Source organism: Calidris pugnax, unplaced genomic scaffold, assembly GCF_001431845.1.
Source record: "Calidris pugnax isolate Ruff unplaced genomic scaffold, ASM143184v1 scaffold8, whole genome shotgun sequence".
Lineage (NCBI taxonomy): Eukaryota > Metazoa > Chordata > Aves > Charadriiformes > Scolopacidae > Calidris > Calidris pugnax.
Window position 1 is genome coordinate 25,513,796 of NW_015090830.1, and position 21,992 is coordinate 25,535,787.

The following is a 21,992-nucleotide window of genomic DNA, read 5'->3' on the forward strand; positions in this document are numbered from 1 at the left end:
TGTTGGTTGGGCGTATGAGGTCTACCACACCAAAAGGAGCTTCCAGGAATAGACGCCCAGTTCCAGGTGGTTTATAAAAGCTCCCTACTGTACTTTCTTGTACAGTTTATTTTTTTTTAACTGTTGAAAGCCACATTTTTCTTTAGCTGCAGTCTCTTTTTCAGCCTCAAAAGTATACCTGTGTGTTCTTGACCTCACAGACACGGGGTCATGTAGTTTTACGTATGGAGGCTGTAGCTTGCACCAGAAGAATGTGTGGCTGGATACCTGTCTACCAGTTGGAAAAGCACACTTGGCCTTTAGCTGCATCAATGGGCTTGTTTATTTTTTTGTGGATTTTTTGGATTCTACTGTTGTGACAGTTCATCAGCATCGTTCACTGAGGCCCCAAACCATATGATTTCTTTAAAAATCATGATTTTAAAATGTTGGATATTTTTTCCTTCTTTCTTTTGATTTGTGGACCTTTCAGATACTCTTGATGTGCTCTTTTTTAAAAAAAAAATTTTTTTTAAAAAAAGAATAGATGGTTTGGTCCAGATAATGAGATAGAGGGCAACCTTACTTGGGAGAAGTTGAGTTTCTCAAGAAATTGGGGTTTTCTGAAGGTGGAAAAGGGCAGCAGCTATCTCGAGATGAGATAGTGACTGGTGCAGCAGCACCAGATTTGCTGCCCTGTGCGTTGATGGCACACTGGTGACTTTTTGGCAAGCGAGAGGAAGTTCCTTAGACAAAGCAGAGGCAGGGCTGTGTGGGCAAGACCCAGTGAAGTGGTGACTTTGGGGCTGTGTGTCGATGACCATCTCCTGGGGCTCATTAGTGTTAATTGAGGGGCGGAGGGAATTGACAGGTAAGAGCCTGCAGTGCCTCTTAACTTTTTTTTTTCCTCTTTCCTGCTGTATTCGTGCGGGATGGGGATTCTCAGATGCTTCAGCAAGTTCTGTTTGCCACCACGGAGCAGCAGCTTTTGATTACATACCATAAGGCTGAAGACAGCTTGGAAGCTTGTCTCAGGGAACTGATTTATATTTATTTTTTCGTTTGTTTGTTTGTTTCCTTGTTTGATTTAATCCTCCCCACGCTTTCCCCCCACTGGTCCGCAGCTCATTCAAACGCCCCTGCGAGCATCTCATTAACGGCCTTCCTTCGTGAGCATCTTATTAACAGCCTTCCTTCACCAGCTCCTTTTAGCACTGTGTTATTCTAAATTCAGAGGGAGAGGAGAGGCCATGCCAGCTGCTTGTTGTCTCCATTCCAGTAGCTTCTTAATACTTTCTCAAAGCTGACAAACGCACAATTTCCCACCCAAATCCATCTCTGAACGTGGAGTTTCAGGACGGGAGGTGGTGTTAGGTGTTACCTGGGAGGATGATGATGATGACTGGAGTTTTCAGACTTCATCCCTGAGGAGTTCCAGCTCCCCCCCGGCATGCACTCCACTCCATGGAGGAGCTCCTTGCCGGGCTTGCCAGCAAAATGCAGCCAAGTCTGGGGTGGGACGCAGCATCTATGTTAACAGCTCGCTGCCAGATTGCTCAGTTGTCAGACAGGAAATTAAAAAAAAAAAAAAAAAAGGAGAGAAAAATCTACCCATGTCACTTAACTCATAGGCGAAATATAAAGCAGGTATATTTTTTTCAGCCACAAGTCAAGTTGGCGGAGGTGTAGGCATCGTCGTTGTTTTCTTGCACTTCCAAGAGGCACTCAAGGATCTTTTAAGAGGCATCTGCTTGGATGTGAGGTGCAGGCGATAAATAATGAATTGTACCCAGATTTGCATTTGGTGCACAGTTGGAGCAGGGGCAAGCTGGCAGCCTTGGTGCAAGATTCGGCAGCCCTGTGGTTTCGCCAGTTTGTGGGTTTTTTTGATTTATATTTTTTTTATGCTTCCCTGTTAGAGCCAGGCAGCTCTCCGGGGCTGGTGACTCCGTGCCGGGGTGCTTGGCCAAGGAAAAGAGCTCTTAGTCCCTCTGCGAGGCCAGCAGTTGTTCTGACACCTCCTGCACAGCAGCCTAGGGAAGGGACAAAACTGTCTGCAAATCTCTTTTTTTTTTTCCTCTTTTTTTTCCCCAAGTGGTCTTGGGCATCTAGTAGCTTGGAAAGTGTAACAGTGATTTAATTCAATTCCCAAACCCATAGCGTTTTCATGTGAAAATGGGGCTTAAACACCTTCGTGAAGTTTAGTGGAAGTTTTTGGCTTCGTTTCCTCCCCGTCTATAGTCCAGTGTACTGCTTAGTATCTTTCTTTCTTTTTTTCTTTTTTTTTTTTTTATTTGTAGCTTGATAAATCTTTCTGCTAAAGGCAGAAGTCAGCCAGACTGGATAATCTGTTTTTGATTTAATCATATTGTGTATCTGGTGTATGCAAAATAAATCACTATTCATCTGGTTTGTAATCTGATTTATGTAGGGACGGAGTTACATTGAGCGCGTTTTTCTCCAGCCTAACACCAGGGTTTTTTTTTTTTGTGAACCCTCTTTGAAACAGCCACCCCTCGTTAGAGCATTTCGGAGGACTGCCCTTAGATTTATTAGGGTGGAGAAAGGACTGGGACAGGCTTTCAATCGGTGGAAAATTCGATCTGAGGGAAATAGGGTGATGTATATTTGATAGGAAGGCTGCGTGAAGACCTTTTATTTTCTCTTCTTGACCCCTGTGGAGAGGCTCTTCTCTCCACGTGATGCCGGCTCGATGAGGTAGTTCGGGCCTTTTAAAATTGATAAGGCTTATTTGCAGCAACCAGATTTGATTTTACCACCACACCATTTGCTTGGTGACTTTTTTCCCTTTAACCACGCTTAGCTGCAGGAAATTAAGTGCATGATGAAGATAACCCAACATAGGAAATAGCTCTGACAGCCCCAGCCCGTGACACTGTTAAATGCATCACTCTGCTTCCTTTATCAGGAAAACTGCCATTAATTGTCAATTTATAATTGGGCAGGTGGTATTTTGGAATTTCAGTGATAGATTGCAGGCTAACAGCAAACTGTGTTTTTATTTTCGGGCTTTATTTGAGAACATTAATTTTACAACTTAATTGTACTGACAGTGATTTGAAAGGGGGTTTTGTGGGTTGTTTGTTTTTTTTTAAATAGATGTAATTAGTTATGGAACTATTGCTTATTTCCATGTATCCTAAAAAAAAAGAAAACAACCCTCTTCACTTGAGGGCTACATGCTGCCAGTCAGAACTGTCCTTTTTAATTGTTTAAAGTTTTTAATCTGGTAGATGTTGTGTCCTCAAAAAAAAAAAAAAAAAAAAATCCATCAAGTGAGAACTTACTTAAAACCAGAAACATCTGTTTAAAAATGTGTGCTGATCATCACCAGGAGAGAGACAGCTGTTTTGCTCTGCTCTTTGTCATTTATCATTAGTCAAATATGGTTTATCCAGAATTTTTTTTTTTGGGGGGGGGGGGACTTTTACAGAGTCAAAGTACGTGTAGCTAACGTGCTAGGCAAAGAATAGTGACTCTATATAATAGCCAGTTGCTTGTAATTTTTTGCCAGCTCTTTATATGATGGGTGTCTGGTAGCAGAAGAGGAGTTCTTTGCCCTCCAAGGTGGGCCCTGGCCATTTTGGGGAGAAAGTCTTGCACAGGAGCTCAGAAGATGTGGCGTCAGGCCTCCAGCCAAGGCTGAGGCTCCCGTGCTTGTCGGGGGGAGACAGTAGCCAAATTCAGGATTTGTCTCTGGCAGGATCTTGCCTCTGCAGAGAGTGCCCCTCTGGCTCCTGCTGGATCCAGATGTTCGTGGGAGCTGGGAGCCCTCAGAGAGGCATCTCCTCTCTTTTGGATGAGCTCCCATTTGGGCCGCGCCGGGAGCTGTATGGCTACTTTCTTCTCTACCCCTCTGTTATTTTTGGGGATGGTCCACATCCTGAGGGCCAGAGAGGAGGGTGGCTGGAAGTTTGGTGCCTGTGATTTGCTGGCGAGCGGTGCTGTGGGGAGCAGGGGGTGCCCAAGGGAGCGAGGGTGGTCCTGCTCCTCAGCCAGGGCTGGGACTTGGTGGCTCCAGCTGAGCCCCGTGATGCATGTAGTGGGCTTCTGTAGGCTCCTGCTCCTCAGCCAGAGCTGGGACTTGGTGGCTCCAGCTGAGCCCCGTGATGCATGTAGTGGGCTTCTGTAGGCTCATGCTCCTCACCCAGGGCTGGGACTTGGTGGCTCCAGCTGAGCCCTGGGATGCATGTAGTGGGCTTCTGTAGGCTCCTGCTCCTCAGCCAGAGCTGGGACTTGGTGGCTCCAGCTGAGCCCCGTGATGCATGTAGTGGGCTTCTGTAGGCTCATGCTCCTCACCCAGGGCTGGGACTTGGTGGCTCCAGCTGAGCCCTGGGATGCATGTAGTGGGCTTCTGTAGGCTCCTGCTCCTGCTCCTCGCCCAGGGCTGGGACTTGGTGGCTCCAGCTGAACCCTGTGATGCATGTAGTGGGCTTCTGTAGGTTCCTGCTCCTGCTCCTCAGCCAGGGCTGGGACTTGGTGGCTCCAGCTGAGCCCTGTGATGCATGTGATGGGCTTCTGTAGGCCTTCAAATCACACAGTTTAAAGTGGTGAATGTATAAACAGCGAAGAAAGATAATGTGGAGAAACTTAGCACCACCTGCTTCAAATCACACGGTTTAAAGTGGTGGATGTATAAACAGCGAAGAAAGATAATGTGGAGAAACTTAGCACCACCTGAAGTCCCATCGGTGTATATGCACGTGTCTACCAGCAGATAGGAGTTCAATATGCTGGTGATAAATACCTGGATAAGCACTCAAAAAAGAAAGAAAAGAAGGCTAAAGGAAAAAAAAAAACACACCACAGTGTGAGTGGTTATAGTCTCTGCAGTGGGAGACAGCAGGGATGCTTTGTGGGGTGTGAAGGATGTAATGCCAGAGGAGCCGAAAGCGATCACAGGGATGGTAGAATAGAGCATTGGGTCTCCAGTTGAACCATGTGCTTGTAATACGTGCATCCAGTACGGAAGCTGTTTTGCCTCCTTTTTCTCCCAGTTTTTGCCTCCTGTCCCTCCCAGCCAGCCCATTCCGGCTGTGATTCACACTGCTCAGACTGTCCTTGCACCGGGGCTGTAGCAGCGAGGAGGGGGACCAGTAAATCCCCAGTGGCCAGCCTCCGCCTAAACGGGGCGAGAGCTAATTAGCCATTCAGCTTCCTCCTCCTCACCCTGTGGTGGGACAAGCCCCCTCGCCCTGGCAGGTAGCCCCGCACCATGGCCACAACAAAGGGTCAAGGACTGTGGTTTTTTCCACTTGCTGGTGGTCTTCCCCTGGCTGGTGGGAGAAATAATAAAGTTGGATGTAAGAGGACAGGGTGGTATGTTGTGGTTGTGCCATTTAGTTACCTGTAAAGCCTTTTGAAGGACACCTGGTGAGGAGAATTCACCGAATATAGAATATACGCTAGGTGTCAAGTTAGTGGTTTTCATCATGAAGCTTTTTGCTTCAATTTGAAGATCAATAACTTCTTCTCAGGCCTAGCCAGAGCTTGTTTGTTTCTCTTTCTCTTTTTTTTTTTTTTTTTTTTCCAACCCCAAAGCATCAACTTGGCATTTCTCACAGCCGACCCCTCCCGACTATTTTCAAGTGTGGTTTTTACACACTGGAAGTGGGTTTCTGAGAGTGACGCTTCCCCACCGTCGCATGTCGTCGGGCCTGCTTGCTTGTGTGTCAGTAATGAGTCCTTAATATTTTAGTTAATTGCAGAGTCAATACAGGGCCGGAAGAGCGAGCTGGATTTTCTTCTGGCTTATGCGTCATCGTTAGTTGGGTTTGTGAGCAAGTTCTGACTTCAGAGCTTGCTCCCTGGCAGTGCACAAACCAGAAAGAAAGTGGCTTTGAGACTCTCTGACATGTTTTGTGTTGGGAAGGAATCTGGGAAATTACTCTTTTTTTTTTTTCCGTCTTTCCACCCCCTGCAAACTGAGGAGATTTGTTGAAATCCATTAGATTCATTAAACGCAGAACTCCTCCAGAGCTGGTTTGGCATTCGCTTTCACAGCAGAAATCCTCTTCCTTAAATTCCTCTGCCTCTTTCTGACTGGCTTTCTCGGTTTTTTTGGTTCGAGAATCAATATATTCAGATATTTGTAAGCTGTCTCTCAACGTTTTTCCATTTTGTTTACAAATCGGATAGCATCTGGGCCACCAGACATGCTCGACCCATAAATCTTCATAAAATAACCATTACCTTCTAAATTACTTAATGTCGTGGCATTATCCATATTGATGAAATTTTAAATGTAAAGATGGTGAAGGATGAACTGCGAAACACGGTCTCTAAAGTAATAGTGCTGGATGCTTGTGGCTTGCAATAGTGTACTCAATGTTAATTTTTAATACGTTTTCCTTTCCATTATAGCCCATCCCTGCCCGCCCTGGACTGGCAGCTGCCATCTCACTCAGGACCTTACGAACTGCGTATCGAGGTGCAGCCGAAATCCCACCACCGAGCTCATTACGAGACAGAAGGCAGTCGAGGGGCTGTGAAGGCATCTGCAGGGGGCCACCCTATCGTGCAGGTACCTCAACGTGTGACGGGCGGCATGGGTTGTTTAGTCTCGGCGCTCCGTGGTGAGCCCCCAAAACTGAAAAGTGACAAGAGATTTTTCTTGTCCTCCAATGGTACTGTGTGTGAGCGCGCCTTAGAGCGTGTTTTAAACTGGATGGACCAAGCCTGTATTAAAAACAAGGCAAGAGCATCCACTTGCTCTGAGCAGCAGATTGCTGGTGCTCTGTGCCAAGAAGGCCAATGGCATTCCAGGGTGCATGAGGAAGAGTGTGACCAGGAGGTGGAGGGAGGTCATCCTCCCCCTCTACTCTGCCCTGGTGAGGTCCCATCTGGAGCACTGTGTCCAGTTCTGGGCTCCCTGGTTCAAGAAGGACAGGGAACTGCTGGAGAGGGTACAGCAGAGGGCTACAAAGATGATGAGGGGCCTGGAGCATCTCTCTTACAAGGAAAGGCTGAGGGACTTGGGTCTTTTTAGTCTGGAGAAGACTGAGGAGGAGATCTGATCAACACCCATAAATACTTAAAGGGTGGGAGTCAGGAGGATGGGGCCAGTCTTTTTTCAGTGGTGCCCAGTGACAGGACAAGAGGTAACGGGCACAAACTTGAATATAAGAAGTTCCATCTAAACATGAGGAGGAACTTCTTCACTTTGAGGGTGGCAGAGCCCTGGAAGAGGTGGTAGAGTCTCCTTCTCTGGAGACATTCAAAACCCGCCTGGGCATGTTCCTGTGCAGCCTACTCTGGGTGGACCTGCTTTGGCAGGGAGGTTGGACGAGATGATCTCCAGAGGTTCCTTCCAACCCCATATCATTCTGTGATTCTGCCCGTGTGCGACTTAGCGAGCGTTCAGCTGGCGAGCGGTGACCGTGGCCCTCTCCGTGCAGTCAGATTCCAGACATGCAGTTTATACTGGAATCAGCTGGGGACGTGCCTCGGTACACTTAGTCCTTGACTTGTGGTTGGATTAATCAGAGCTGTAAACACATGTCGGAGGGCAGAGCTGCAGCAGTAATGGGGAAGTATGTCGCTGGTTTGGATGCTGGAGTGAACGCTGAGCAAAGCGAGACTTGTTGAGTTTCTTCTGTTTAAGTTCCTTAAACCCTTCCAGCCGCTCTGGAAAGCATCTGAGGTCTGAATCTAGTTTCATGAATTCTACCAAACTCTTCAGTTACTGTATATAAAGCATTTAATTTAATAACGCTGTAAACTGACCCTTAATTCATTTATATGACTAGCCTCATTCATGTTTAAAGGGCTTTTTCTCAGGAGTGGGAAGAACAAGATTTTTTTTGTTGTTGTTTAAAACAAAAAAAAAACAACAACAAAAAAGGAAAAAGTAGCGGGAGAGAGCCAACTCTTGCCTGTCCCTCCTCAGCCTCTTCTTTCTCAGCCAGCAGTTAAGCTTTGGGTGCCTTCTCCTGGGCTTGTGACCCCCTCCCTGTGCAGCAGAGCCTGGGTGTTATCACAGCCCTGAGGTGGGGGGACCCACGGGTACCAGGGCAGGGTCCTGCGGGCGGGAGGGATGCTCTGATGCTGCTTGGGTTCATCCCACAGGTCTTCCTGTAGGAGCAGCAGCTCGTCGGCCGACCGGATGGCCCGGGATGATGTATAGGCCGCATGTGCGGGGCTTGTGGGCTTTTTTTTTTTTTTTTTGGTTTGTTTACCATTAAAACCCACACCGTTCGAAGGGGCAAAGTGGGGGATGCTGTGACAGAGCTGGTGTGCGGCTGGGGAATGAAAGCGGAGGGGAGCTGTCGGCAGCCGACGCGGCTGACTCTGCCAAAACTCATCAGTGACACGGGGATTACGGCCACAATCTGCTGAAAGAGGAAGAGTTTTAAGCAGAGCCCTTGTGAATGATATTAAAGAGGGGTTTGCAGCGGGCAGGCTTTTGATGACAATTAATACCTACTCTGCGGCTGGGTGCAAGGAGATGTAAATGGGGAGGCATGGGTTCAGCGGCGGCCAGCCCCGGCGTTTAAAGTTTCCTACGTGCTTTTTTGGAAAGACTGAATGTGATGCCAACATTTAATTGGACTAAATGCGTCCAGACATTTCCCCTCTCATCCCCTGTCCCGGTCTGTTGGGAACGAGCGTGCGGCTTCCAAACACAAACAAGTGTCAGGGAAGAGGAGGGGAGAGAAAACTGCGGAAGGGCAGGGAGGGAGAAGGGAGGAAGCAGCCAGTCCTAGCCCCGTCAGTTGGCTCTACCGGTCTAATAAAGATTAATGTATGTTTTTCAGTCCTTTTATTCCAAACTGAACATCCTTCTCTCCAAAAAGAACAGAAACGTAAAGAGGGAATGAGAAAACTCTGGCCGGGATGGCAGTGTCAGCATGGAGAAGCTATCTGTTTGAGGAAATACTTAAAAGCTTCTGCCTCAGACCAGGGATGGATGGATGGATGAGAAGTGCTTCCAAAAAACAAAGTACTTATAAATACTTTTTAGAAGAGAAATAGTAAGTGCTTATAAATAAATAAGTACTTTAAAAAAAAAATGGACTTACAAATAAATGAAAGGAGGAGGAAGAAACCTAGGGAGTAACTTCTGACAAAAGCTGTAAAATGCATCTCTGAATCAACGTATTTCTGGATGTTGCAGGTGTTTGGGTCAGGTTTGATTCAGTCCACTGTGTTACACAGAAAGGAGCCCAGGCTTTGAAGTTCACACCCAGGTGTAAGCTCAGACAGTATCTGAGTGTCTTCAGGTGTGAGATTCTGAATCAAGCTTTGCCCTCTACTTTTTCCCAGTGTTTTCAGCCGTGTTGACTCAGTGAAACCCACCATAAACCAGCTCTAACCTTTCACACTACCCTTTTGCACTACTTTTTTTGCCCCATGCGGGCAGTCCGGTCTTTCTTGTGTTGCTGCTTTGGGGGAGCTTGCTTAAAATCTGCTTTTGTTAAAGCTCTTCCCCTTTACCTTCAACAAGAGGAGAATGCAGATGAGGTCTTTTCCTCCCTTCTCCATTTCAAACCCCTCTCGCTGGCAACCTGCTTCCCAAGCCAGGAGATTTTCTCACACTTATCTGTAGGGCATGCTAAGGCAGAGGAGAAGTAACTCCAAAAACCATCCTCTGCTCATGGCAGAGTTCCCCAGCAAAATTGCCAGGAGGTTCCTTTCTTTGCAGCTGGAGTGTGTTTATCTTTTTGGTTTTTTCCAGGCAAATTAGCTGCCCTGCTGCTGCTCCATCTCTTCTGGTGGAAGGGTCCAGGAATGGAAGGTTTCTGAGGCAAGCGTGCAGGACATGGTGTTAGGAGGGCAGGAGTCTCTCATGGGTGTGTCATCAAGTCCAGGGTTGGAGACTGATATTTTATTTCTTTTTTTCCTTGGCTTTAGTAGCTCCTCCAGGTTGGTGGGTTCTCTCTGGAGCTGGAGAGGGCTGCATGTAAAGCTGGAGGGCTTTGTGCTGGGACTTGGCAGCATGTTCGATGCCCACTGGTGTATGAGATTGTTGTTCTCTCCCATACCTGAGCCCGGGAAAGAGCAGGCAGTGCTGAGTGTGGCAGGCTGCCGTGAGGGTTTATGCTGACCCTCCAGAGGGCCATGCCTGGAGGGTGCAGGCTGATGCCTACCTGGTCCAGGAAGGCGCCCCTCACTCCTTATCATCTCTCCATCATCTGTGTGGGGCTGTCTCCATCACCCTGCGGGCTGCCTCCCAGCTGTACTTCATGCCAGCAGGATTTCCTCTGGATTTCCTTCTGTGGGATGGCTGCACTCTCCCTTTCTCTCACTCTCTGGGGGCAGAGTGGCCGGAGAGCTGCCGGGCAGAAAAGGACCTGGGGGTGTTGGTCAACTGTCGGCTCAGCATGAGCCAGCAGTGTGCCCAGGTGGCCAAGAAGGCCAACAGCATCCTGGTCTGTATCAGGAACAGCGTGGCGAGTAGGGCCCGAGAGGTGATTGTCCCCCTGTACTCGGCACTGGTGAGGCCTCACCTCGAGTACTGTGTCCAATTTTGGGCTCCCTACCATAAAAAAGACATTGAGGTGCTGGAGCGGGTCCAGAGAAGGGCAACAAAGATGATGAGGGGTCTGGAGCACAAGTCTTATGAGGAGAGGCTGAGGGAGCTGGGGTTATTCAGCCTGGAGAGGAGGAGGCTGAGGGGAGACCTTATTGCTCTCTACAACTCCCTGAAAGGAGGGTGTAGAGAGGTGGGGGTCGGTCTCTTCTCCCAAGTCAAAGGCAACAGGACGAGAAGAAAGGGCCTCAAGTTGCGCCAGGGGAGGTTCAGGCTGGATATTATGAAAAATTTTTTCACCAAAAGGGTTATCAGCCATTGGAATGGGCTGCCCAGGGAGGTGGTTGAGGCACCATCCCTGGAGGTGTTCAAAAGACAGGTTGATGTAGTGCTGGGAGGTATGGTTTAGTGATGGTGTTGCTTTTTGTTTGTTGTGTGGGTGTCTATTTTTGTCAGTTAGGTTGACGGTTGGACGAGATGATCTTTAAGGTCCCTTCCAATCTAGAAGATTCTGTGATTCTGTGAAAAACAACATGGTTTTGAGCACTTCACATTGCCCGTGAGGGCTAATGAGCTCTGTAATGCAGTATTCCTCTCTCCCACCTCTCGCCTTTGCCTGTTTGGGTGTTTGGCTGCCCCAAGCTATTGCTGTTCTCGATTGCTAAACCTTTGGAGAGCGGGGTGAGCCGGCGCACCTACCGAGCTAAAAAAGCTGCAGAAGGTTGGCAAGGTAGCGGTGGCGGGGAGCGGTGCTGCTGAGCTCACGGCTGGCACCGGCTTTTACCCCTTGGCTTGGGGAAGTATTTTGGGAGTTGTTGTTGCCTTCGGTGATTCCAGACCAGGGTACTCCCCGCTCATGAGTCAGAACGGGGCCGGTGCCCCAGCTGGCGTCGGGCATTACAAAAGCTGCACGCTGTGCCAAGGGAGGGTGAAACCTGGGACCACTTTGGGGAGGGAAATCACAGAATCACAAAATCTTCTAGCTTGGAAGGGACCTTAAAGATCATCTTTCCAACCGTCAACCTAATTTTGACAAAAATAAACACCTGTTAGCATCCTGCTGGCACCTCCGCCTTCGCAGGAGTTCACGACTGGAGCAAGATAGAGTGAGTGGGGACTGTAGGAAAGTCCCCATGCTTTAAGCAAGGTGAACCTAATTCCAGAATGTCTTAAAAACATCTTCCATTTGGACCTGTCTCCCACTCTTCATTTTAAAAGTGGTGGTGAGGAGTTGCACAAGATGGGGAGGGGGATTACATTCCAGCCAGCCATGGCTCTGTTTCAGCTGCAGGTAAGTAATCTGGCAGATAAAAGTTTGGGATCCCCAGGGAGGGATGGCACCAGATTATAAATACAGGGTCTATAGGTATTCTAATTAATAACTCATCTTTGGAAGAAGTCAAGCACTTTGGAATTTTTACAAGCAGGGTGCGGTGTATCTGTGAGATAAAATCCAAATACTCAAGAATGTTTAATTAAAGGGTATGATTTACTCCCATAGAAGATTGAACTAAAGGGAAAAAGAAAATATTCAAATGCACAGAATAGTCTAGTAAGCACTTTCCAAAGTCATGATTATTACTCAGTTTTTTGACGCAAAATACGCCAGGAATTTTCTTCAGGATCATTCTTGACATGAGATAGATAAATCGGTTAGAAAAAAGGAAGAAAAGGAGTTGTAGGCGGTTTTGTTTTTTATCTAGGTAACCAGTACTAGTTAGAATTTGTTTTCCTCTTGGAAAAATACGTTTGTATTGAAGACACAGTGAATGCAGCCTTGCCTGTCACTGCATCGCTTTGCAGTGAGATGGCAAAGGTCATGTATGGCTTGGGCACTCCAGTACAGAATTTGATCTGAGCCTGTGAACAGATGAATATTCTGAACACCCTCATTTTACAGGCAAAACACAATGATTTGTCTGCTGTTTTACATAGTCAAAATGTTGTCTGTGCCAGGAGACTTGCTCACAAGAGTCGGCTTGTGCCGTTTCTCAGCACGGTCTCGAGGTAGGCACTTCTGGTCTGATTTTCAGAGGCCTTGGGGCACACGCTGGGGTTTTTAAACCCCCTTACGACTAACAAGTGTCAAACTCTTCTCTAAAGCAATCACTGACCATGATTAGGCACCCCAGTAACACGTGGAGCGTGTTATCGTTTGCTTTCCCTGGATCAGTTGGTTTTGTTGCTTTCAGATAACGAGCTCAAGCAGTCCAGGTCCAGGTGCTGGCCACTGCAGGTATCTATCAGAGTCCTTTCATCTTCTGCACCCAAGAGTTATGAAGACTTTTTGCAAACCCCTCAGGGAATAGAAAGCCTTGTCGATCAACCTGTTTTAACTTCAGGGGCTTTATGTTTTAACATCCTGGTCTCATACAGCACTTCTCCTCCACCTGGCTTCACAACAAGTTGATGATGTGAGGTCAATAGGGCTGTGCAGTTCCACAGGAGGTAAGAGAGGTAAGAGGAAGAAGAGAGAAATGAAGAGCTAAAGGAAAAGACTGGAAAGAGGTGTTCACCACTGGTAACAGGAAGGGGATGAAAGGGTAAGGAAGCCAAGAGGGAGGCTTTTCCAGACAGAGCGGGGCAAGTCCTTCACAGCAGTGCTCCGATGCTGCCCAGCAAGAGTGAGCCCATGGTTAATTTTTAAATACGTAGTATGGGACTTCTCCTACAACTGCAGTGCGTGTGTGAGTGCTTTTTCTTGGTAGAGGTCCCCCAGTGCTGCCAGTTTGTTTTAAACAACAGGGCTGCCACCATTGCTGGGTGAGTGAAGGGAACTGGAAGGAAAACAGATCCTGGTGGGTCCAGCTCATGGCCATCTGACACCTCACCAAGAGGAGTAGATGTGGAAAAAAATCATGTTAGCCTCTTTCCCCTTCCCTCTCTGGGTCTATCAGAGCAGAAAAGAGGGCATGTTCTCATTAGTAAGCAGTGATTCAGTGGACTTCCTCTCTCTGCTGCTCTTAACTTCTTTTTAGAAGACAGCGTCACCCTTTTATCCAGATGGAAATATAATCCTTTCTTAGGGTGGGGATATAAAGACATTGGCAAGCACCTGTTAGCCAGGTTGCAATTAATAGCACAAAGCCATGCAGCCATACAACAAACCAGACAGGGAGCCTACATTTTATAGCCTTGTTTTAGACAGCCGGTACTTCTTAAGAATAAATCTAAGCTGAATGGCTTTCTCACTTCTTGCATCTGTATAGTTAAAACTAACCTCAAACTACCAGACAGATAATCAAAACTGAAAAGTAGAATGATTTGGCAGATGTTTTAAGGTTGCTATTGCTTCTATAAATCCAACAAATGGAAGAAAGCCCTTTGAAAGCTTTTTATTATGTTTTTTCATCATTAGAAGATCATATTTTGGGAAGTTTCTCTCTTTTGGTATTTCAGATGAAGTTGGGCCCACATGGTAGCTCCACAAGCACTGCCATATAGGTAGCTTATGGTCTTCCTGAGAAGGGCCAAGTCCAGAAGGGAGCTGTTGTGGAAAGTGTGCTCCAGTGTCAGCTGGTGAAGATTTCATGACCCTGAAAATGCAGCTTTGGCTCTGATTTATGAGCAGCCTTGGGGACAGACCTCTGCTATTTGGCTTAACAGCCTTTTCCAAATAAAAAACAAACCTTGCACCGGCCAGCACTTGGGGGATGCACTCTGCTCTCCTTTAAAAATTATACCTTGCTGATGCTCAGCCTGATGGATGCCACAGTATATATCCCAGTTGTTGTGATGCTGAGATATTCTGTCTGGCTTTCCAACCTAAAGGATTTAGCCCAGCATCCTGGCTTTGCCTTCAGTTTGGACTCTCTGGCTGCTGGAAAAGCAGAAGTTGGTGGTGGCCTTGAGGGAGGAGGGGATGTAAAGCTTTCCCACTCCTCCACTCTTGCTGTCTCTGCTCCCTCGAGAAAGGAGATGATGATATCAGCTCCCAGCTTTCCTCTTCCTTGGCCTCCCCCGGTTTCCTTTCTGCCTCGTCCTTTGCGACAAGGGAGTCGGTGGCATTGCTCTCACTGTGTGGGGTATCTCCTAGCTGTCCTCTGGCGGGGGTTGATAAGGCAAAGACCACGCCATCAGCCTTTCATGGTCCCTCTTGTACAGCTGAGTGGGTATTTTCCATCACAGTTCGACCTAGGGAGGAAGGAGAGGAGTCACCTTTATCTCCACCACTGCTCGCAGAGCCATCCTTTCTGCTTCCCTTGTCGGGTTGGGTTTGGTGACCAGCAGCACGCGCACCCAGAGTGTCTAGAAACAATTCGGTGGAATTCTCTGTCAGACCAAGACAGACAGAACATAAATGCAGTAGTCTTTCTTCTCTTACCCCTCATTTACTTTGTCCTCAGGTCTCATGCTGCATCTCTTCACCGAGTGAAAGTGTTGGCAGCAGTTTTCTCTCTGCATTGTCTGAAAGGGGTGATTCATCATTATTTGGGAAGCATACCTCAAAAACGTCTATCACTGTTCTCCAGGGAGGAGTCGGGACTCATCCTTGACATTGAGAGTGCAATGCTGTTCCTGTCTTTTCCATCGCTCCTGCTAAAAGTTGCAGTTGCCATGTCTCTTGCTCCGTCTCTGAATTTTCTTTCTCGAAGTTGCCATTCCCCTTTCCCACAAGCAGCTGGGTCCCAAGCGAGATAAGAAAAAATCCCCCTTGCCTTGTTTTTTTCCTACGCAACTAAATAAAGTGCAAGTCTGTCTGTGGGCCTGGAGAGTATCTGTCAGTGGGTGGTGTTTGATGAAGGTGGAAACGAAAAAATTAATATAATCAGCAGTTGAAATAGGTAATTTCTCTGCGGTGGTGTGCTAGGAAAATACCTGCACAAGCCACAGCAGCCCGGCGAAGGCGTTTGTGGTACTGCTGGCGAGGCCGCTGCAAATGTGCTTACGGAGCTAAATGTTCCCAGTTCCTTCCTTTGTACTCTCTGTGAAGAGCTCAGGGTTCCACAGTGTGATCTGTTCTCTCTCAGATTTCTCTTTTTTTTTAAAAAAAAAAAAAGTATTGGAAAGAAACGGTTCAGCTTAAATGGTACAAGAAGAGAAAAAACAACAGCCAGTGAGATTCCTGAGGGTTTTGGCACGTTTGAAAGCTTCAAAAACGGTCATAGTGTAAAAACAAAAATTGGCAATTGCTTAATTTATGCTCTAGTAGATCTTTGTCTATTGGGAACATTATTAAAATGCCTGAGCAATTAGTGTTAGAAAGTGGCCCCTGCATCTGCACAGTGATTGCTCTCTCACAAGGACAATTTGGTGGTGGTGGTGGTTTTTTCCCCAGTAAATTTGTGGTAGAAGCAAGTACCCTTCCTCTGAAAATGCATGCATCAGGGGGAACACCTAGAAGCAATGAGAACCCCGAAATCCAAAGGCCACGGTTCTTCAGACCTTTGTGAGCTTCAGCAGCTCTTCTTCTGCCCTCCCAGTATTCAACAAGGAGCTGCAGATGCTTCTGGTATGTCTGAAGAGGCTCCCAGTGCTACAAATGGGCTCCCACTTCTCTAAGGAAAAGTGCAACACGGGTAGACCTTTTGCTTGCCTCGAATCCTCAGACAACAAAAAAACCCACCACCAAACCACATTGAGAGCAGTATTGGGGCACTCCTGAAGTCAGTCAGCTTAGCCTGCTTAATTCAAGCATATGCGTAGAAGTTTGCTGACTCCTAGTCAGTTTAGATGTTTTAAAGGAAATAGGACTGTGCATGGGTAAGACCTTGAGGACTGGGTTTAAAATGGCTTGTTACAGGGATGTTCAGATGAGGTTGTGGTCTGGGTGTGAACTATGGTTATTAGTCTCGGTTGAGAAGTTGAGAAGATCTACAGCAAAGTTACCCATCAGCAAATCCGCTCCAGACTTGTCAGATATTGCACGTTGACATGAGCCCAAAAGCTGAAATGAAACACGGTTAAAATTAAAATGCAGCTTTACCAAAAGCCAGATGCTTCATTATGAGCTGTGCTAACCTACCTGCCAAATACTGCTAACCTGCATGAGGCAGGTGATTAATTTTTTACAAGTCTGCTTCGGCAACTAGACATCTGTCCTCTATTCCTAAAAGTAATATCTCAGGGCAAACGATTATTATTTTTTTTTTTTCTTCTTCTTGGTACTCTAAATTACATAAAACATACATATCATGAAAATTATATTGTGCGCGTTCTGCATGAAGTTATACTGGAGGCCAGTGGTATTTCAGATGACTTTCACACCAGTGTAACTCCATTGGAATAATTTCTGGTTTTATACTTTCTCGTTCTTATATGTAAGAAGAGTAAAAAAAAAAATCACATCCGTAACATACCTTGTAATCTGGAATGTCAGTGTATGTGGTTGTAATGTAGATTTTCTATTTTAATCAGTCATTGTTCCAACTAACTGGCTGAATCAGTGGAAAATATGGTGTTGCATTACTCAGTTGCTCTCTGGAAGTACATTGCAGCTTTCATTATGAGCAGGGCTTTTATCATATCTTTCCTTGTGAAGAATAGCTCGAGATCTTCTTTGATATGTGCCACGAAAGGGAAATGATCCATTACGGCCTCTGCTGTGGACACACACACACACACATAGGTAAAATACATCGGGTGCTGTCAGTGCAGCACAATAAACTTTCTCCTCCCTCCACATGTTTAAGAAATAATTTAGCAGGAGTTGCCTATTTTCAGTGGAACAGTTGAAACGCGCTAGCGATCAATTTACTTGCACGTGGTAAAAATAATACAGGTCGCAGACAGATTTGTAATACCATTTTTAAACACCTGCTTTTAATGTTTGGGTACCCAATAAAGCAGAGGGACTCCTGCTTTTGGTTTGGGCGCAGACGTGATGCACGTTGGGGTTTAGAAGTCCGCCACCTGGGTTTCACGTGCAGCCCTGGTTCAAAGCAGTAAACATCACTTGCTGGCACAGCGGGGGTATGTTTTTGGGAGTTTCTCGGCATTTTCAGTCACAGACACTGGAGTCCCCCTCTGTGAGTTCTGCCCTTTGGGTCACGGGTAACACTGTATTACTGCCTGATGCGAATCCTGGCAAAAACCCATCCTCCTTCCCAGAAAAGGGAGCTCCTCCCTTGCCACTTGCAATCCTGCTGGTGTGAAATCATTGCCGCTCCGGTTCTGCGTAATGTAAGGGGGGAAAGTGTAAAAGAGATTGAGCAAAGTGACGTTCCTGTTGCGATACAACAGAGCGCTTGAATACATCCTTAAATTTTCAAAAAGTGGGATTAAATGATGAACATGTGCTTAACTGTTCTACCAAGCAAAGATACGTTGATCAACAGGCAATTAATTGCGTCACTTGCACAGTAATCTGGATTAAGGCACTTTCACTGCCTTGCATGGGTGTTGCAAGAGATGGGGTGTCACACGTGAGCATGTGGGACTGCCCGAAAACAGCGTGGAAAAGGGGAGCGAGTTGCAGAATCTGCGCTGTGCTCTTGCAGAGCTGTTCTTTGCTGCTTTTCAGGAGATCCATCAAGTTGTCCGTGCCCTTTGAGCACTGGTTGCAGGTTCCCCATGTGTTGCTGCTTCCTTCTGGTGGTTTTCAGGTGAACACCGTTAACTGGATCCTCCTTTTCCTCTGCCTTTGGTTCACTTTGATTTTGGGATCCCTTGGGATGATTGCATCTGCTTTTTGTTCCTCCACCGATATGCTCTGCCCACATCTAAGGGGCATGAAGTCCCCATGTCCCTGGAGCTTTTACTGGATGTCTTGATAGCAACGAGGGTGTAACAATGCTAGGGCCAAGCTTCCCATCGCTGTTCAAAATCTCCCCATTTCTTTCCCCTGTCTTTGGGCAAACTGCACCTTTCTTCGTGTCATTTAAGTCCATCGTTTAGACCGGTGGCTGAAGTCTGCTATATTTAGCTGATTCCTGTCCCCGTATCAAAAATAGCGGTATCAGTGGATCACGCGTGTCCTGCGCAGGAAATGGATGCCCATCCTCGTTGTACTTAATAAGCCACACGTTCCTGTCCCCTCGGCTCTCTGCCCGTGGAAGGGCGGTGGCCAGCCTTCGGGATAGCCCGGTGGCTCTGCAAATAGATGAAGAGCCAGAAGAGAGCAGGTGGGAAGAAAGATCACCTGGAATACTGTGTCCAGCTTTGGAGTCCTCAACACAGAAAGGACATGGACCGGCTGGAACAGGTGCAGCGGAGGGCCACGAAGATGATCAGAGGGATGGAGCACCCCTCCTATGAAAACAGGCTGAGGGAGCTGGGATTATTCAGCCTGGAGAAGAGAAAGCTCTGGGGAGACCTTATAGCGGCCTTTCAATACCTGAAGGGTGCCTGTAGAAGAGCTGGGGAGGGACTCTTTGCCAGGAGGTGTAATGATAGGACAAGGGGAAACGGTTTTAAATTGGAAGAAAAAAGATTCAGATTAGATCTCAGGAAGAAATTTTTTACTATGAGGGTGGTGAGACACTGGAACAGGTTGCCCAAAGATGCTGTGGCTGCCCCATCCCTGGAGGGGTTCAAGGCCAGGCTGGATGGGGCTTTGAGCAACCTGGTCTGGTGGGAAGTGTCCCTGCCCATGGCAGGGGGGTTGGAACTCGATGATCTTTGAGGTCCCTTCCAACCCAAACCATCCTATGATTCTATGAAAGACCACGTTTCCTTTCTGGAGAGCAGCTCCGAGCCCGGCCGTGCGTGAGGTGTCGGGCACAGCCCCGGCACGAAGGGATTGTCCCCGAGTTTTCATCCCTCCCTTCCCAAACACCTTCACCCGGGGCTGCTGCCCGGCTCAGCACCCCAAGGAGAGAGACCTGAGCCCCGAGATGGTTGCGGTGTGTTCGGGATTAAGAAGCTCGAGCAGGGCTTGCACAACGTTGCCTGTGCTTGCCCGGGGCCAGGACTACCCGTGCCATGGCTCTCACGTTATGGGGACGTAACGCTTGGCCATCCAGCGCGGGGTGGAGAAGGGATGTGACTATGGTGGATCCAACCCTTGCCCAAGGGTCCCCAGGGGCGAGCAGGGGGTGGCAGGGGGCTGGATGTGGCTGTGGGGCGATGCGGGGGCGCCTGGCAGGGCGGGCAGGACTGGGAAGAGCAGAGGGGCCGAGCTCCCTGCGGATCCTGGCCTGGCATGTTGTTGTTATGATCGCTATGGAAATAATTTCCATGTGTTCTGTGGCCCTGAGATGATGCTGCCTCTTGCATCTCGTTCGGCTGGGAAGCTGCCTGACTGGTTTGAGAGGGGTGGCTGTGCAGGCATAAACGCTAGCTGATTTTTTTTTTTTTATTATTATTTTTTTTTTGGGGGTGGAAAGAAAAGTAGGAGATTCGCAGCATGGTTTTAATTAGAATCGCTCATTTAGTCTTTCGCTGCAGTGTGTTCTTTAGTTGAAAGATAATTTAATTTTCTTTGTTTTGGAAGATTTTCGTGCTCGTCTGTGTGAAATGTCTTTATTTACTGTGCCTCATTGTGCTTGGTGCATAGCTTTGATTGTGAGGAGAGTCAAAAACAAAAACTTCCCTGGGCTGTGTTATTTTCCACCTGCTGTGGCTTTTAATACAGTCTCACTGCTATATATGTACCAAGTGCCTCCATTTCTAGGAGGAAAAACACCAGAGAAAATTAGCAAAGCGTGCAGGGTTAGATTTAGCTGTAAAACTCTCATTGACTTGAAGAGGAATAGCACATCTAAAAGTTGTGAGGTGCTGAGGAAGTGTAACTGGTATGGGTCGGTTTGGTTTTTTGACTTGTCCTTTATCCATAAAAGATAACACTTGTTGAAAAAAAAAAAAGGCAAGAACCAAAAAAAACAAAAAATGATGCCACTTTTTGCGGAACTCTGTATTAAGGTTTGGTAACACCTTCTGTGTTACGGAGGGTATTTGGTCTGGTGGAAACACAGTACAGCATGGAGCAGTCATGGTTTTTTATATATATCAATATTTCGATAGTGCCTGTCATCTCAGAATTACAAAAAGCTACATAAACTTGTAAACCTCTCCCCATATATGCAGGAGTTCATAAAATGGCTTGGAATGAGCGTATTTAAAAAAAAAAAATTCTAGATGGCATTTATTCATCAATAATCCTTAACAATCCTACAATAATTTTCCAAATGGCTTTCAAATTAATTTTCAACAGCTTCTCTTGCGATTATGTTGTTTTCATTATGCGGGCCTTTTGTCGTAGCTCTTACTCTGCAATAATATAATATTCTTCAATATAGTCTCAAGTATTGTTACTGAATATAGATAGGTTATGGAGCATTATGGACTACAAAACAGCATACAGTTAATAGAATTTACACACAAACTCCACCCATAGCTGCAAACACGAACTTCCAGGGACAAACAAACCTAGACCACAACTTGCAGGCACATGTGCTAGCGTCTAGGTACACAAGTAATCTCAAGCACATGGCGTGAAGACATCAAAAGCCTCCTTTTCTAATCCCTCCCGGTTGTGAGGAAAACCTTAAAGTATGTGAACTGGCGCAGCCCCACGGCTGGCTGCGAGGGCCCGGCTGGCAATGGAGGCAGGTTTGGGGAGGTTTTGCAGAGAGCAGGGCTGCGGCCCTGCAGTTCTGCTGGAGTAAGTGAAGCCCCTGGGTCTCTCAGCCCGAGTAGACTTTACTTGGGTGGTTGATCTAACCACAGGGCAGTGTTAAATTAGAAGCCTGGCTCAAATAGCGGATGTTTTTAGGAAGGTCGTCTAATGAGTGAAAGTGTTCTTCTGTTCCTCCAGTCTTGAGTAAAATGACGTAAATAAAGTAAAGAAAAATATGATCAAATTTGGCCTCTAGCTTCTTGACTCTACGGTTATTAGTGAATCCTCTTTTCCCTTTTGTATTAGAAAGGTATGTAACATATGTAAGTTTGAATTCATAGCAGGAGTGCTGCTTTTTTTAAATGATTCTAACATGCATTCCAATTTGGAAACAACAGCAACCGCAAGGCCACCCAAAATCATCAAATGGTTAGAGCTGGAAGGGATCTTAAAGACCATCCAGTTCCAACTCCCTGCCCTGGGCAGGGACACCTCCCACCAGACCAGGTTGCTCAAAGCTCCATCCAGCCTGGCCTTGAACCCCTCCAGGGATGGGGCAGCCATAGCTTCTCTGGGCAACCTGTTCCAGTGTCTCATCACCCTCACAGGAAAGAATTTCTTCCTGAGATCTAACCTAAACCTCCCCTCTTTCAGTTTAAAGCCATTACCCATCATCCTATCACTACACTCCCTGATGAAGAGTCAGGGAGGCTGCAGGTGGAGCTGGTTAACCATCCACCTCCCAGCTGTGACCACACAGGCTATATCAGGCCCCCAAAATGAGGGTGGAGGAGCTGAAGGACCACAGCAAAGCTGTGGTGGAGCTGACTTTGGCCTTTCCCTCTAGGAAGAGACGAGAGTTCCCAGCTACCACCGTTCAAGGTGAGGGTCTCGTATTCCTGCTGTGAGAAGCTGTGGGGTGACTGCCCCAAATGCCTGATGGTGAGGTGCAGAGCGTGGTGTGTCTGTAGTAGGTCTTGCCACTGCAGGGGGTTCTCAGAGAAAGCTCTGGTCGGTGTGTCA

General features: G+C 47.1%; 1 protein-coding gene across 3 annotated transcripts in view; it reads left to right on the forward strand.

Moving 5' to 3' along the window:
- Window positions 1–21,992, forward strand: part of NFATC1 (nuclear factor of activated T-cells, cytoplasmic, calcineurin-dependent 1) — a 111,141-nt gene that overhangs the window by 4,756 nt on the left and 84,393 nt on the right. For all 3 annotated transcript variants that reach the window (XM_014941069.1, XM_014941071.1, XM_014941070.1), the window contains exon 2: window positions 6,364–6,523. In XM_014941069.1, the coding sequence (XP_014796555.1) occupies window positions 6,364–6,523 (160 nt within the window). The remainder of the gene's footprint in view (window positions 1–6,363; window positions 6,524–21,992) is intronic.